Raw genomic sequence first — 18,431 nt, 5'->3', positions numbered from 1 at the left:
TATGCAAAAGAATGAATGTCCATTTCACCACACACTGTCCAGGTTATAAGCACCCCCTATTTGGCTTCACTCCAGAGACTACAGTATGTGAGATAACCAGCAGGGTCAAGGACACATTTAGACACCTTTCAGAAGCAGGGGAAAGCATACATTAACAATAAGCAGCAGTAGACTGGCCGTACAGACAATGCACAGACCAAAGACTGAATAAATTGAAGTAGGGAAGTGTTGAAACATAGCCTTTATAGTACCAAAGAAGGTCATGTTGAATACATCCTTTAGACAGGACTGTGTCATGGTGGTTAAATAACTGCTTGCTAACGTGTTATTTTAATGGATGGTATCTTACATTTCTTTGAAGAATTCCAACATTTAGGCCTAGGCTAATGTAATAGTTTAATAGAGGCTGACAGTAAGGCTAAGTATTGACACACATGTAAAGCTTTTTTCTAATTATGTTCGTTTTATCATGTACCCCATTAAAGTCAAAGCAGAAGCAGTATTGTTGTGTAAAAAGTAATGGTTACAATATCAATTTCAGTGATACTGAGCCCAACATTACTTGGTAGATATCAGATCAAAGTCAGATTTAGCAAAGTCCCATCCCTATTCAATAGTAGAAATGCCTCTCCATTAGAGGTCGACCGATTAAATCGGAATGGCCGATTAATTAGGGCCGATTTCAGGTTTTCATAACAATTGGTAATCGGTATTCTTGGACACCGATTTGCCTATTTTTTATTTATTTATTATTTTATAATATTTTTTAACTAGGCAAGTCAGTTAAGAACACATTCTTATTTCAATGACGACCTAGGAACGGTGGGTTAACTACCTTATTCAGGGGCAGAACGACAGATTGTTACCTTGTCAGCTCGGGGATTCAATCTTGCAACCTTCCGGTTAACTAGTCCAACGCTCTAACCACCTGCTTTACATTGCACTCCACGAGGAGCCTGCCTGTTACGCGAATGCAGTAAGAAGCCAAGGTAAGTTGCTAGCTAGCATTAAACTTCTCTTATAAAAAAACAATCAATCATAATCACTAGTTAACTACACATGGTTGATGATATTACTAGTTTATCTAGCCTGTCCTGCGTTGCATATAATCGATGCAGTGCGCATTCGCGAAAAAGGACTGTCGTTGCTCCAACGTGTACCTAACCATAAACATCAATGTCTTTCTTAAAATCGATACACAAGTACATATTTTTAAACCTGCATATTTAGTTAATATTGCCTGCTAACATGAATTTCTTTTAACTAGGGAAAATGTCACCTCTGCAACAGAGTCAGGGTATATGCAGCAGTTTGGGCCGCCTGGCTCGTTGCGAACTGTGTGAATACTATTTCTTCCTAACAAAGACAGCCAACTTGGGCAAACGGGGGATGTTTTAACAAAAGCGCATTTGCGAAAAAAGCACAATCGTTGCACGACTGTACCTAACCATAAACATCAATGCCTTTCTTAAAATCAATACACAGAAGTATATATTTTTAAACCTGCATATTTAGCTAAAAGAAATCCAGGTTAGCAGGCAATATTAACCAGGTGAAATTATGTCACTTCTCTTGCGTTCATTGCACGCAGAGTCAGGGTATATGCAACAGTTTAGGCCGTCTGGCTCGTTGCGAACTAATTTGCCAGAATTTTACGTAATTATGACATAACATTGAAGGTTGTGCAATGTAACAGGAATATTTAGACTTAGGGATGCCACCCGTTAGATAAAATACAGAACGGTTCCGTATTTCACTGAAAAAATAAACGTTTTGTTTTCGAGATGATAGTTTCCGGATTCGACCATATTAATGACCTAAGGCTCATATTTGTGTGTTTATTATATTATAATTAAGTCTATGATTTGATATTTGATAGAGCAGTCTGACTGAGCGGTGGTAGGCACCAGCAGGCTCGTAAGCATTCATTCTAACAGCACTTTCGTCGTTTTGCCAGCAGCCCTTCGCAATTCTTCAAGCATTGCGCTGTTTATGACTTCAAGCCTATCAACTCCCAAGATTAGGCTGGTGTAACCGATGTGAAATGGCTAGCTAGTTAGCCGGGTGCGCGCTAATAGCGTTTCAAACGTCACTCGCTCTGAAACTTGGAGTAGTTGTTCCCCTTGCTCTGCATGGGTAACGCTGCTTCGAGGGTGGCTGTTGTCGATGTGTTCCTGGCTCGAGCCCAGGTAGGAGCGAGGAGAGGGACGGAAGCTATACTGTTACACTGGCAATACTAAAGTGCCTATAAGAACATCCAATAGTCAAAGGTATATGAAATACAAATCGCATAGAGAGAAATAGTCCTATAATAACCTTAACCTAAAACTTCTTACCTGGGAATATTGAAGACTCATGTTAAAAAGGAACCACCAGCTTTCATATGTTCCCATGTTCTGAGCAAGGAACTTAAACGTTAGCATTTTTACATGGCACATATTGCACTTTTATTTTCTTCTCCAACACTTTGTTTTTGCATTATTTAAACCAAATTGAACATGTTTCATTATTTATTTGAGGCTAAATTGATAGTATGTATTATATTAAGTTAAAATAAGTGTTCATTCAGTATTGTTGTAATTGTCATTATTACAAACAAATAAACAAATAGGCCGATTAATCGTCCCGGCTTTTTTTGGGTCCTCCAATAATCGGTAACGGCATTGAAAAACCATAATCGGTCGACCTCTACTCTCCATACAAAGAGCACAACATTGCCTGCTCCACCTAACCTCATTGAAAGATAGTTAATCAAAATGCCAATACTGGATTATGGGAGTAGATAAAACAGCAGGCCACATAACAGGTAATTACTGCCTACTGTCTTCTAATCAGAGTAACATAATGGTGCCGGAAGGGATGGCTGCCATTTTACGGGCTCCAAACCAACATCCAGAAGTGGCGCTTCTAGTGGCCAGGGACTATACTGCAGGCAAACTTAAATCCATTTTACCTAATATTTCTACCAGCATGTCACATGTGCAACCAGAGGGAGAAAAAATAAAAAAATAAATAACTCTAGACCACCTTTACTCCACACACAGACGCATACAAAGCTCATCCTCCATTTGGCAAATCTGACCATAATTATATCTTCCTGATTCCTGCCTACAAGCAAAAATTAAAGCAGGAAGTACCAGTGACTCACTCAATACGGAAGTGGTCAGATGATGTGGATGCAACGCTACAGGACTGTTTTGCTAGCACAGACTGGAATATGTTCAGGGATTCATCCAATGGCACTGAGTAGTATACCACATCAGTCACCAGCTTCATCAATAAGTACATCGACGATGTTGTCCCCATATTGACTGTACGTACATATCCCAAACGGAACCCATGGATTACAGGCAACATCCGCACCGAGCTAAAGGCTAGAGCTGCCGCTTTCAAGGAGCGGGACATTAACCTCTCTAGGGTAGGGGGCAGTATTTGCACGGCCGGATAAAAAACGTACCCGATTTAATCTGGTTATTACTACTGCCCAGAAACTAGAATATGCATATAATTATTGGCTTTGGATAGAAAACACCCTAAAGTTCCTAAAACTGTTTGAATGGGGTCTGAGTGAGTATAACAGAACTCATATGGCAGGCAAAAACCTGAGAAGATTCCTTACAGGAAGTGGCCTGTCTGACCATTTCTTGGGCTTCTACACTCTCTTTATTGAAAACTGAGGATCTCTGCTGTAACGTGACACTTTCTACGGCTCCCATAGGCTCTCAGAAGGCGGCAAAAAGCTGAATGATGTCTTTGCAGCACCTGGCTGAAAAACATTAGCGCATTTGGTAAGTGGTCGATCAGAGGACAATGAGACTGAGGCGCGTGCACGAGTCGACTCCATGTTTACTTTCTCTCTCTTTGAACGAAAACAACGACTCCCGGTCGGAATATTATCGCTTTTTTACGAGAAAAATAGCATAAAAATTGATTTTAAACAGCGTTTGACATGCTTCGAAGTACGGTAATGGAATATTTTGAAATTTTTTGTCACGAAATGCGTTGGGCGCGTCACCCTTCTTTAGTGTCTTGAACGCACGAACAAAACGCCGCTCTCTGGATATAACTATGGATTATTTGGAACCAAACCAACATTTGTTATTGAAGTAGAAGTCCTGGGAGTGCATTCTGACGAAGAACAGCAAAGGTAATCAAACTTTTCTAATAGTAAATCGGAGTTTGGTGAGGGCTAAACTTGGTGGGTGTCTAAATAGCTAGCCCTGTGATGGCTGGGCTATCTACTTAGAATATTGCAAAAATGTGCTTTCACCGAAAAGCTATTTTAAAATCGGACATAGCGAGTACATAGAGGAGTTCTGTATCTATAATTCTTAAAATTATTGTTATGTTTTTTGTGAACGTTTATCGTGAGTAATTTAGTAAATTCCCCGGAAGTTTGCAGTGGGTATGCTAGTTCTGAACGTCACATGCTAATGTAAAAAGCTGTTTTTTGATATAAATATGAACTTGATTGAACAAAACATGCATGTATTGTATAACATAATGTCCTAGGATTGTCATCTGATGAAGATCATCAAAGGTTAGTGCTGCATTTAGCTGTGGTTTGGGTTTATGTGACATTATATGCTAGCTTGAAAAATGGGTGTCTGATTATTTCTGGCTGGGTACTCTGCTGACATAATCTAATGTTTTGCTTTCGTTGTAAAGCCTTTTTGAAATCGGACAGTGTGGTTAGATTAACGAGAGTCTTGTCTTTAAAATGGTGTAAAATAGTCATATGTTTGAGAAATTGAAGTAATAGCATTTATAAGGTATTTGAATAACGCGCCACGGGATTCCACTGGCTGTTGAGTAGGTGGGACGATTTCGTCCCACCTACCCTAGAGAGGTTAATCCAAAAGCTTATCAAAAATCCCGCTATGCCCTCAGACGAACCATCAAACAGACAAAGCGTCAATACAGGACTAAGATTGAATCCTACTGCACCGGCTCTTATGCTCGTCAGATGTGGCAGAGATTGAAAACTATGGTGCACTACAAAAGGAAACCAAGCCGTGAGCTGCCTAGTGTCACGAGCCTACCAGATGAGCTAAATGCCATATATACTCACTTCGAGGCAAGCAACACTGAAGCATGCATGAGAACACCAGTTGTTCCGGACGACTGTGATCACTCTCTCCGTAGCCGATGTGAGCAAGGCCTTTAAACAGATCAACATTCACAAAGCCACGGGGCCAGACGGATTACCAGGATGTGTACTCAAAGCATGCGCAGACCAACTGGAAAGACTCTTACTTGACTCTCCCTGATTGAGTCTGTAATACCTACATGTTTCAAACAGACCACCACAGTCCCTGTGCAAAAGATAGCGAAGGTAACCTGCCTAAATGATTACCGCCCGTAGCACTCACGTCGGTAGCCATGAAGTGCTTTGAAAAGCTGTTTATGTCTCACAACACCAGCCCGCCGGAAACGCTAGACCCACTTCAATTCGCACACCACCCCAACAGATCCACAGATGACGCCATCTCAAATTGCACTCCACACTGTCCGTTCTCACCTGGACAAAAGGAACACCTATGTGAGAATGCTGTTCATGGAGTACAGCTCAGCATTCAACACCATAGTACCCACAAAGCTCATCACTAAACTAATGATCCTGGGACTAAACATCTCCCTCTGCAACTGGATCCTTGATTTCTGACAAGCTGCCCCCAAGTGGTGTCATGACGTTGGCCTGTGGGTAAGGTTTATGACCCCCCCATAAATGCCTTTCTCCCTTCCCTCTCTCTCTCTCTCTCTCTGACTCTACTGAATGACTTTTGAATAGCCTTTGCTAAACATAGAGAGTCTGGGAACATCAAACAAGTGGGGGGAAAGGAACCATATTTCGGTAATCGAACCAGTTGAAAATATGCGTTGGTACTTAATGTATATGATGTCTGTTCGGTGGTCATCTGAGACATTATGACTGATGACATAAACTGTATCTGGGAAAGTCTACACATTATAGTTATCAGATTCACATGGAACTGTTGTGCAATTTAAAATGTTTAAATGTAAAACTATTTGTGAAAAGATGAAATGTAATTTTAGCTTCCAAATGAGAGAATTGGGTTTTCATAAGGTTAGAGCTCTGCTCAAATCAGTGGCCCGCCCCTGTGAAGAGACATGGGTTATGAACTATTAAACACCCTTCTCTCCCTCCACTATATAAGCCCTTGACGAAAATGTAACCTCCTGTTCCGAGGACGATAGGACGACGGTCCATACGTTAAAAAGGACTAAAATGTCAACTACAGAACTAAGCCAACCTCAGCGTGAGCTTTGGTTGTGAATGGTATGAACTTTGAACTCTTATTCACTAAAGTGAGACATCCTAGCCGTTGAGTTAGCAGCGGCCGCTGTAAACGTGGGCTAGAAAGGACGGACGACGATACTACAAAGTATACAATTTACCACCAGTGACATTCTTCCGAGGACAGGAAGATCTCTGTTGGCCAACACGGCCAGCATCGACGACCAACCAACCGAAGCGCAGCTCAGAGTAAATATTTATTGCATTTTCCTTTTCCAAATGGCCGGTAATTTAGAATGCATAAGATACTGTACTTACGATAGCACAACTTCTCCCTTTGTTCCTCAGTCTTCCCGCTCTTTCACTCAAACCCAACCCCCTCCCTTTGTGTAACCAGCCGTCATGTCGGCCCGTCCACCAAGGGTGTTTTCTGTATGACATAATTTGCATTCTGTGTATATGGAATTCTGTGTGATTGGTTAGGTATTTAGTAAATAAACTATTAAACCCAATTTTGTATTGCTGATTCAACTTGTTAGCCAGGGTCCGTGAAGGTAACCAAGAATTTACAACTTTCAGATGAGACTGAAATAAAGTGACGATTAATATTGACTGCTATTGAAATAAAATATTACTAGGTCTTTAAGAGTTTATTCGGAAGATAACAGCTCTAAAAACATTATTTTGTGGTGTCCTGACTTTCTAGTTAATTACATTTACATGATTAGCTTAAATCCAGTAAAATTAATTACAGAGAAAGAATTTTATAGAATAGCATGTCATATCACTTAATCCGGCATAGCCAAAGACACAACAATACTCTGAGTTGTTCTTATGTTAGGTCCTGATCTGGCTATGCCATATGAATGTGGCCTACACTAGATTATTTAGCAGACAAGATTTGCTTAGAACTCCTTTGAAATATTTGTATTATTTTATACTATGACTAATGCAGCTATTCTGTGTTGAGTGGTCAACAAACAGGTACTCCTATATGCTTAATTTAAAGGCAGTAATAAGTAAGCACAAATGTTCCATTTGCGGGAAAACAACATTTGCAAAATTGAAAGCAAATGCCAATATGCATGTAATGCTTTTATTATAAAGACGCATTTTTATGGTGAAAATTATCTTCCCCAAACTTGAAACTCACATTCTGCATATGTATGCCAGTTAGGCTCTACACCCGTTAAGCGGATGTGCTTAATTTTAAGAAGTTATTTGGCCACTTTAGTTTTGATTCAAACGTTATCAAAACATATAGGCCTATGGGCTGGACTATATGAGGTGTGCGACTATGATTTCAGAGTAGTGATGCAGAGTAGCATCCAGAGTAGTGATGCTAGACGGGCGGGCAGGTGCGGGCAGCGATTGGTTGAAGAGCATGCATTTAGTTTTACTTGCATTTAAGAGCAGTTGGAAGCCACGGAAGGCGAGCTGTATGGCATTGAAGCTCGTCTGGAGGTTAGTTAGCACAGTGTCCAAAGAAAGGCCAGAAGTGTACAGAATGGTGTCGTCTGCGTAGAGGTGGATCAGAGAATCACCAGCAGCAAGAGCGACATCATTGATGTATACAGAGAAGAGAGTCGGCCTGAGAAATTAACCCTGTGGCACCCCCATCGAGACTGCCAGAAGTCCGGACAACAGGCCCTCCGATTTGACACACTGAACTCTATCTGAGAAGTAGTTGGTGAACCAGGCGAAGCAGTCATTTGAGAAACCAAGGCTGTTGACTCTGCCGATAAGAATGTGGTGATTGACAGAGACGAAAAGCCTTGGCCAGGTCAATGAATACGGCTGCACAGTATTGTCTCTTATTGATGGCAGTTATGATATCGTTTAGGACCTTGAGCGTGGCTGAGGTGCACCCATGACCAGCTCGGAAACCAGATTGCATAGCGGAGAAGGTACGGTGGGATTCGAAATGGTCGGTGATCTGTTTGTTAACTTGGCTTTCGAAGACATTAGAAAGGCAGGGACATCTACTGCACCTGGTTCACAGGAAGGCCAAGAAGATCCTCAAAGACCTCAGCCATCCGAGCCACGGCCTGTTCACCCCGAAGGCAAAGACAGTACAGGTGCATCAAAGCTGGGACAGAGAGACTGATAAACGCATATGTCCCGAAGCAAGCACCAGCTAGCCTTTTGCTAGCCTCGAGCTAGGCCCATATACCAGCTAATTCTAGGGCTACAAAACCTCTTTTGCCAATTGGCCTGGAAATAATCAGACACCCATTTTTCAAGCTAGCATATAATGTCACAAAAAACAAAACCACAGCTAAATGCAGCACTAACCTTTGATGATCTTCATCAGATGACACGCCTAGGACATTATGTTATACAATACATGCATGTTTTGTTCAATCAAGTTCATATTTATATCAAAAACCAGCTTTTTACATTAGCATGTGACGTTCAGAACTAGCATTCCCACCGAACACTTCCGGTGAATTTACTAAATTACTCACGATAAACGTTCACAAAAAACATAAATTATTTTAAGAATTATAGATACAGAACTCCTTTATGCACTCATTATGTCCGATTTTAAAATAGCTTTTCGGTGAAAGCACATTTTGCAATATTCTAAGTAGATAGCCCAGCCATCACAGGGCTAGCTATTTAGACACCCACCAAGTTTAGCCCTCACCAAAGTCAGATTTACTATAAGAAAAATGTTATTACCTTTGCTGTTCTTCATCAGAATGCACTCCCAGGACTTCTACTTCAATAACAAATGTTGGTTTGGTTCAAAATAATCCATAGTTATATCCAAATAGCGGCGTTTTGTTCGTGCGTTCAAGACACTATCCAAGGGTGACGAAGGGTTACGCGCCCGACACGTTTCGTGACAAAAAAATTCTAAATATTCCATTACCGTACTTCGAAGCATGTCAACCGCTGTTTAAAATCTATTTTTATGCCATTTTTCTCGTAAAAAAGCGATAATATTCCGACCGGGAGTGGTAGTTTTCGTTCAAAGAGAGAGAAAGTAAACATGGAGTCGACTCGTGCACGCGCCTCAGTCTCATAGTACTCTGACCGAGCACTATCCAAACGCGCTAATGTTTTTCAGCCAGGGCCTGCAAAGCCACCATTCAGCTTTTTGCCGCCTTCTGAGAGCCCATGGGAGCCGTAGGAAGTGTCACTTAACAGCAGAGATCCCCTGTTTTGGATAGAGATGATCAAGAAGGCCAAGAAATGGTCAGACAGGGTACTTCCTGTACAGAATCTTCTCAGGTTTTGGCCTGCCAAATGAGTTCTGTTATACTCACAGACACCATTCAAACAGTTTTAGAAACGTTGGAGTGTTTTCTATCCAAAGCTAATAATTATATGCATATTCTAGTTTCTGGGCAGGAGTAATAATCAGATTAAATCGGGTACGTTTTTTATCCGGACGTGAAAATACTGCCCCTATCCATAACAGGTTAACATCAGAAGCCTCCTCCCTAAGTTTGTTTTCTTCACTGCTTTAGCACACTCCGCCAACACTGATGTCCTAGCCGTGTCTGAATCCTGGCTTAGGAAGGCCACCAAAAATTCTGAAATTTCCATCCCCAACTACAACATGGAGTAGAGATGCAATCTACTGCAGAGATAGTCCACAGAGTTCTGTCATGCTATACAGGTCTGTGCCCAAACAGTTTGAGCTCCTACTTTTAAAAATCCACCATTCCAGAAATAAGTCTGTTGTTATAGACCGCCCTCAGCCCCCAGCTGTGCCCTGGACACCATATGTGAATTAATTGCCCCCCATCTACCTTCAGAGTTCATACTGTTAGGTGACCTAAACTGGGATATCCTTAAACACCCCGGTCGTCCTACAATCCAAGCTAGAGGTCCTCCTTATCACGCAAATAATCAAGGAACCTACCAGGTACAACCCTAAAGCCGTAAACGCAGGCACCCTCATAGATATCATCCTGACCAAAATGCCCTGGAAATACACCTCTGCTGTCTTCAACCAGGATCTCAGACATCACTGCCTCATTGCCTGCGTGCGTGCGTAATGGTTCCGCGGTCAAACGACCACCCCTCATCACTGTCAAACGCTCCCTAAAACACTTAAGCGAGCAGGCCTTTATAACCAACCTGGCCTGGGTATCCTGGAAGGATATTGACCTCATTCCGTCAGTAGAGGATGCCTGGTTGCTCTTTAAAAGTGCTTTCCTAACCATCTTAAATAAACATGCCCCATTCAAAAGAAATGTAGAACTAAGAACAGATATAGCCCTTGGTTCACTCCAGACTTGAATGCCCTTGACCAGCACAAAAACATCCTGTGGTGTACTGTATTAGCATCGAATAGCCCCCGCGATATGCAACTTTACAAGGAAGTTGGGAACCAATATACACAGGCAGTTAGGAAAGCAAAGGCTATATTTTTTTAAACAGAAATTTGCATCCTGTAGCACAAACTCCAAAAAGTTCTGGGACACTGTAAAGTCCATGGAGAATAAGAGCACCTCCTCCTAGCTGCCCACTGCACTAAGGCTAGGTAACACCGTCACCACTGATAAATCCACGATAATTGAGAATTTCAATAAGCATTTTTCTACGGCTGGCCATGCTTTCCACCTGGCTACCCCTACCCCGGCCAACAGCTCTGCACCCCCCGCAGCAACTTGACAAGCCTCCCCCACTTCTCCTTCATCCAAATCCAGATAGCTGATGTTATGAAAGAGCTGCAAAATCTGGACCCCTACAAATCAGCCGGGCTAGACAATCTGGACCCTCTCTTTCTAAAATTATCCACCGCAATTGTTGCAACCCCTATTACTAGCCTGTTCAACCTCTCATATCGTCTGAGATCCCTGAAGATTGGAAAGCTGCCGCGGTCATCCCCTCTTCAAAGGGGAAGACACTCTAGACCCAAACTGTTACATACCAATATCTATCATGATCTTCTTGACCTTCCTGTGAACCAGGTGCTGTAGATGTCCCTGCCTTTCTAAGGTCTTCGAAAGCCAAGTTAACAGATCACCGACCATTTCAAATCCCACCGTACCTTCTCCGCTATGCAATCTGGTTTCCGAGCTGGTCATGGGTGCACCTCAGCCACGCTCAAGGTCCTAATCAATATCATAACCGCCATCGACAAAAGAAAGTCCTGTGCAGCCGTCTTCATAGACCTGGCCAAGGCTTTTCGACTCTGTCAATCACCACATTCTTATCGGTAGACTCAACAGCCTTGGTTTCTCAAATGACTGCCTCGCCTGGTTGACCAACTACTTCTCAGATAGAGTTCAGTGTGTCAAATCGGAGGGCCTGTTGTCTGAACCACTGGCAGTCTCTATGGGGGTACCACAGGGTTCAATTCTCGGGCCGACTCTTTTCTGTTCCCATCAATGATGTCGCAATTGCTGCTAGTGATTCTCTGATCTACCTCTACGCAGACGACACCATTCTGTATACTTCTGGCCCTTCTTTGGACACTGTGTTACCAAACCTCCAGACGAGCTTTAATGCCATACAACACTCCTTCCGTGGCCTCCAACTGCTCTTAAATGCAAGTAAAACTAAATGCATGCTCTTCAACTGATCGCTGCCCACACCCGCCTGCCCGTCTAGCATCACTACTCTGGACGGTTCTGACTTAGAATATGTGGACAACTACAAATACCTAGGTGTCTGGTTAGACTGTAAACTCTCCTTCCAGACTCACATTAAACATCTCCAATCCAAAATTAAATCTAGAGTTGGCTTCCTATTTCGCAACAAAGCATCCTTTACTCATGCTGCCAAACATACCCTCGTAAAACTGACTATCCTACCAATCCTCAACGATGTCATTTACAAAATAGCCAACACTCTACTCAGCAAATTGTATGTAGTCTATTACAGTGCAATCCGTTTTATCACCAAAGCCCCATATAGTACCCACCACTGCGACCTGTATGCTCTCGTAGACTGGCCCTCGCTTCAAATTTGTTGCCAAACCCACTGGCTTCAGGTCATCTATAAGTCTTTGCTAGGTAAAGCCCCGCCTTATCTCAGCTCACTGGTCACCATAGCAGCACCCAGCCGTAGCACGCTCTCCAGCAGGTATATTTCACTGGTCATCCCCAAAGCTAACTCCTACTTCGGCCACCTTTCCTTCCAGTTCTCTGCTGCCAATGATTGGAACGAATTGGAGAAGAAAAAAAAAATACAAAATCACTGAAGCCTTATATCTCCCTCACTAAATTTAAGCATCAGCTGTCAGAGCAGCTTACCGATTGCACCTGTTTTTTGCCCCATTGCACCCCAGTATCTCTACTTGCACATTAATCTTCTGCACATCTATCACTCCACTGTTAATGCTAAATTGTAATTATTTCGCCACTATGGCCTATTTATTGGCTTACCTCCCTAATCTTACAACATTTGCACACCCTGTATAAAGATTTTTCTATTGTGTTAATGACTGTATGTTTGTTTATCCCATGTGTAACTCTGTGTCGTTTGTGTCGCACTGCTTTGCTTTATCTTGGCCAGGTCGCAGTTGTAAAGGAGAACTTGTTCTCAACTGGCTTACCTGGTTAAATAAAGGTGAAATAAATAAAATAAAGAGCTTCAATCTCCAGGCCATCGATCTGTAAAACAGTCACCACTAGCCTGCCTCCGCCCAGTACCATGCCCTGAACCTTAGAGACTTCTCTCCGATCTACATAGTCATTGAACACTGGTCACGTCAATAATGTTTACATACTGTTTCACCCACTTTATATGTACAGTATATACTGTATTCTAGTCATGGCTCATCCCATACGACTTGTATTTTTTTCTGGATTACGTGTGTATTGTTTTAGTTTCTTTTGCTATATAACTGCATTGTTGGAGATAGAAACAAGCATTTCACTGCAAATCTGTGTACATGACCAATACACTTTGATTTGATGATGGAGCAGTGACAGCCCGTTCCTCAGACTGTCTTACCGTAGTGAGTTTTTCTATCAGCCCATGATGTATAACCAGTCTACCGTCTTCAGAACTGGATAATAATTGCTTTATTTGGCTCATAAAATAATAGTAAATAAATCATATTGTTTGTTCTCTCTCAGTTTAGTTTATTAATTTGACCACTTAAAAAGAAAAACAAGCACACACACACAACTTCAAAAGCCACAATAAAATCAATAAAAAAAATGTCATTGTGGTCCTCTTGAGACAAGATGGTTAGGCAAGATCCAAAACGGTTGCACACAGTATGACAGCGAGATAATAAAACATAAAAACAAAGAACATCTATCGCATCATTGCAGTTTAATTGTTAGGTACATTCAAATTGGCACAGAAGACATAAAACAGTTTTTTCGTTTATTTTTAAAGCTGCCCTGAGAAGACGTTGTTTTTATGGGCAGAGGCAACACATTCCACTCTGAAGCTCCAGCATACAAGAAAGTACCTTTCCCAGCATTACTCCTGAAACTTTATAAGCACAAATTAGCAACACCTTATCTGGTGCTATGATTGTGTGCATCCCTAACATGGGGAAGGGTAATCAGTAAGATATCTGGGTAAACCAAACCCAGTCTAATCTGGGAAACCCTCAACAAGCAGCCAGTAGAGTTCCTGAAAGCAAAGCAGCACATGTCTATGTGAGTATGTGGACTCACCTTCAATACCACCCTATTCTATCTGGAGATTACCCTTCAGCAGCTTAGATAAGCCCCCAAACCAGGAAGTACTAGCGTAGTCAAAATGGCATTGAATGAGGGCAGTGGCTAGCCCTCTACTGGAGGCCTTATCAGCATATTGGACTTTATAACCAAAAATGTAGTCCTTGCATTAACCTTCCCTAGCACTTTAGTGGCCATACTCACACATCCCAGGATTCCATCAAGGATTCATCCCAGGTAGCTAAGAGGTTTTAGTAGTCAACACCTCACCCCCTAACTCCACTCTGATTTCACAGGACCATCATAAAGTGGTGATTGAGAATAGCCTATGCCTAGGCTATTTTTGAAAGAGACAACTTTAGGACAACACCTTAGGCTAGAATATTTGATAAATAAGCTACTGTTTATAACTTTAACTTGTCTTAAAGCTTATGATAGGCCTAGTAGGTAGTGATGTGCAGTTTGCAAATGATTAGTTATTTTTGAACAACTCTTTTTACTGACTCGAGAGTCATGATTTGTTTTATTGAGTGACACTAGGTTATTGGCCATTTGGTTTTAAACCTCGCATGGAGGGATTTACCCAGATCACGTGAATAATTTATTTCTTAATAAGCTTAAAACTTGATTAAACTTGTCATTTGATTTTTCTATAGGCTATTGATATTGTTGGTTCTCTCTTATTATTAGTCCCCTGGCTACCTTACATTTTTTATGCTATTCAAACAACTTTGAGATGGAACTCCATTACATTCATTGTTTGATTAGAAGAAAGCCATGCATAAAACAATGAAAGTGTAGCCTAAGAGCCCAAAGTCAAATTCATAGCCTATCAAATGGAGAGAGAGAAGGTAATAGAGGCTAAGTTTTTTTAAAACAGCTAGTGTCCGTTTCTCATCTGACAGAGAGAAAAACTATATTTTCTGACTGGCCATTTTGCACTGCTTTGGTGGAATTCTCCATTCTCCATCCCACTATTGCGTTCTGTATATAACATATTTACTGAATTAGGCTATAAAAATAGGAATAGGTCAAGTATCAGAATGTCACGTGGCGCCAGTGAAGTTCAAATAGGCTAAACCATCGTCTGTCACATCACGATGTCATCACCATCAATGACAGCTGTCAATAGATGATGCTGTCCTAATATCGCCCAACCCCTAACACACACACACACACACACACACACACACACACACACACACACACACACACACACACAGTACCCCTATGCCCTCTGGGGAAGAGCGAGGAGATGGAGGACACTGTAGATTTGTAATTTTCCCCCACGAGGTGCGCTTTAGCATGGGTTGAGCCCAGGCGGAGGAGAATGAGATGAGTTGGAGATGATCTAAGCCTACATGACAGTTTTATCTGATTGCCTGCCTGATTTACTATTCAGATGCACAGAGTCCAGGCCAGTTCCATTGTGAATAACAGGGAGGAATGCAGAGACATGGTTTTAGAGGAGGCATGAATCACCCAGTTCCCAGAGGAAAGGGCATCCTGATAGTTACTAGGAAACCAGGAGACCTGCTCCCTATACACATCGTCCAATCTCATTCACAACATCTATATAGGGAGGGAAATACATTACCCTAAAGGCCAAAGTAAAGTATTCCATGCTGCTTGCTTTTTTGTTGTCATTTAATTGACAAACTGTAACACTATGCAACTGTCACATAAAGTGGTAGAAAAATGCTATTAACAGTGGGCGTTAGATCAATGAGCTGACAAATCGCAAGGCCAGGCGAAGCCTCCAGAGGGAAAAGAATCTGTTATCATTCCTTCCACTTTATCCTCAGTATAATCATTCTAAAATGACATTTTAATTGCATCCCCAAACATCGGAACAAAACTTATAAAGGCAGTACACAAAACAGCACTGTTTGACTGGTTCTGAATGTATACACTGAGTATACCAAACAGTTGGAACACCTTCCTAATATTGAGTCGACATCCCCTCAGAACAGCCTCAATTCGTAGGGGCATGGACTCTACAAGGTGTTGAAAGTGTTCCACGGGCATGCTGGCTCATGTTGACTCCAAAGCTTCCCACAGTCGTGTCAAGTCGGCTGAATGTCTTTTGGGTGGTGAACCATTCTTGATACACACGGGAAACTGTTGAGCGTGAAAACCCCAGCAGTTTTTGACACAAACTGGTGCGCCTGGCACCCATTACCATAAATCTTGTGTCTTGCCCATTCACCCTCTGAATGTCACACATACGCAATCCATGTCTCAATGCTTAAAAATCCTTCTTTAACCTGTCTCCTCCCCTTCATCTACACTAATTGAAGTTGATTTAACAAGTGACATCATTAAGGGATCATAGCTTTTACCTACAGTGCATTCAGAAAGTATTCAGACCCCTTCCCCTTTTCCACATTTTGTTACAGCCTTATTCTAAGATGGATTACATAATTTTTGTTCCCGCTTCAATCTACACACAGTACCCCATAATGACTAAGTCAAAAGATCAGTGGGACAGAATACTTTCCAAATGCACTGTAGATTCACCTGGTCAGTCTATGTCTTGGAGAGAGCAGGTGTCTTAATGTGTTGTATAATCAGTTCATAATACACATGTATTTGAAAATAATACGCACTTTTCAAAGAATGCTTTAAATCTTAGGTTGTCTTTTACAACTGAGAAATAAACTAATGAAACCTGCCAGTTGGGCTTATGGTATCAGGCATAGATTTCACCTTGAGACACTGAGCGTGGTGGCCTTTTCAAAATACAAAGTGTTGTGGTTTCTCTATTATGAATTGGCAGTTCATCTATGGTATTGGTAAGCACATTCATTAAGGCTCGGTTGAGCTACATGTTGCCTGAATAGATGCTTCAAGATATAGGCTAGATACATTATGGATTTTCTCTCAATTTCTCTGTTTTGCTACCAGCATATCATGTGAGTATTTAATACATAATAGGTACCTTGCAGATTTAAAGTTTGTGACCAGGTCATCCAGTATCCGGTTGTTTCTTAGGTCCTGTTCTGTTGTAGGCTAAAATAGAGAAAAATAAATGCTTGTCTGATTTTGACATGTTCAAGCCACCTAAACAGATTACATTTGAAAGTTTTATTGTCATGATGCAGTGTCACCATGCATCATACTTACTGAATTGCATACTGGACATTGTAATTTGTAGGACAGAAATTTTCTTATGCACAAAGAGCAGACTGTAATGAGAAATTCACATAATCAGGTGTGGATACAGTATTGTTATGAGACAAGTGTTATCTTCTATAGCCTACACCAAACGGTACAGCTATAACATTGTTTTGAAAACGAATGGATAGTTTGTGTCTAGTGACGACAAAATCTGGGTAACTTACAGTTGTGAGAGCATTTGGTCATCATTGCGATACTCAGGAATTCGAAACAAATGGGACATCGGAGAATGGTATCAACATTCTGCATTACAGAAATAATACCGTCAGGTAGGCTAGTATGATAGTTAATGTGATGCTCACCATGTAACTACCTACTTTTAGTAACGCGTTGCTAAAAGCATCTAAACTGACATGATTGTTATACACACTGCTGGGCTAAATAGCTAGCTTTTTTTGTTTGCTAACTAACGTTAGCTATATGTGTGTTTAAAAAGGCAAAACAATATAAGTAAGTTAGCTAGCTATAGTAACTGGCTGACACATATGTTATATTCGCTTGCTAACATGGGTTTAGACTATTTTGTTAAGCTATTTTGTTAAGCGAAAATAGTTAACGTTAGCTAACTAACTAACTAGCGTTAGCTGGTCGAGGTGGGAGTTGTTTTGAACCAGCACTTACTTTGAGGCAAGTCAGATTTGGTGGTAAATCAGCTTCATTCAAATTGGCCATGATGACAGTTCTCGATAAGCAGTACTTAATTTCTTACAGTTTTGATTCGCTAAACCCAAAGTGAGAAAATAAATCAGAAACTCTGTGACGAGTAAGTAACGTTAGCTATGTATTATCCCGCCTAGATTTCTTTTCGTACCAAATGCACATTTCCGGGAGGATGACGATTCTTCTTCTATGGTATAATGGCGTTTGCAACAAACAATGTGCATTCCGCCACCTAATGAGCGGGTTGATAATAGGGATCACAAGAAAGGAAAATATTTGGGTAAAAATAAGTAAATGATCATGCAAACTACCAAAAAAATAAATTAACTAAACAAAATCAACCTGCTTTTCGGTAAAAACCTCATTCTAATCAGGTCCCAACAAAGGCTCAGAAGCATCCTGTGAGGGCGGGGACATTTCCTAGCGACAAAAGTCCTTGTAGTGCTCCTGCCATTAAGTCTTGGAGCCCTAAAAATGTATCGGCTGCAGATATAATGATACCCAGCTTCTTGGACTTCTTAGACACTTGTGTCGTACAATTAATCACTGGGCTATAATGGCCACAAAATCCACCTTTTCCACAATAAGTGTATCCAGATCACCCAATTTACTTAGAACACTAGCAACAGGTTGCAATGCATCCACCGCCATATCTTCAACACTGTTGCCTCTTGGACTCTCTTCATCGCCTCTGCATAGGAGATTCGCTGTGCAGCCCTGATCCTTGA

The 18,431-nt window shown here is 41.4% G+C and overlaps 1 protein-coding gene across 2 annotated transcripts in view; it reads right to left on the bottom strand.

The window, feature by feature from the left end:
- Positions 1–17,876, bottom strand: part of LOC115150525 (E3 ubiquitin-protein ligase RAD18) — a 99,757-nt gene extending 81,881 nt beyond the window's left edge. For both annotated transcript variants that reach the window (XR_003867121.1, XM_029693931.1), the window contains exons 1-4: positions 17,665–17,876; positions 17,208–17,286; positions 16,990–17,051; positions 16,805–16,875 (exon numbers count right to left, since the gene is read on the bottom strand). Coding sequence is in view for 1 of the 2 variants with exons in the window: in XM_029693931.1 (XP_029549791.1) it covers positions 16,805–16,875; positions 16,990–17,051; positions 17,208–17,286; positions 17,665–17,715 (263 nt within the window). In the remaining variant the exon portion in view is untranslated. The remainder of the gene's footprint in view (positions 1–16,804; positions 16,876–16,989; positions 17,052–17,207; positions 17,287–17,664) is intronic.
- Positions 17,877–18,431: the final 555 nt, after the last annotated feature.

This window comes from Salmo trutta, chromosome 16, assembly GCF_901001165.1.
Source record: "Salmo trutta chromosome 16, fSalTru1.1, whole genome shotgun sequence".
Taxonomy (NCBI): Eukaryota; Metazoa; Chordata; class Actinopteri; order Salmoniformes; family Salmonidae; genus Salmo; species Salmo trutta.
This window is presented reverse-complemented; position numbering and strand designations above follow the sequence as displayed.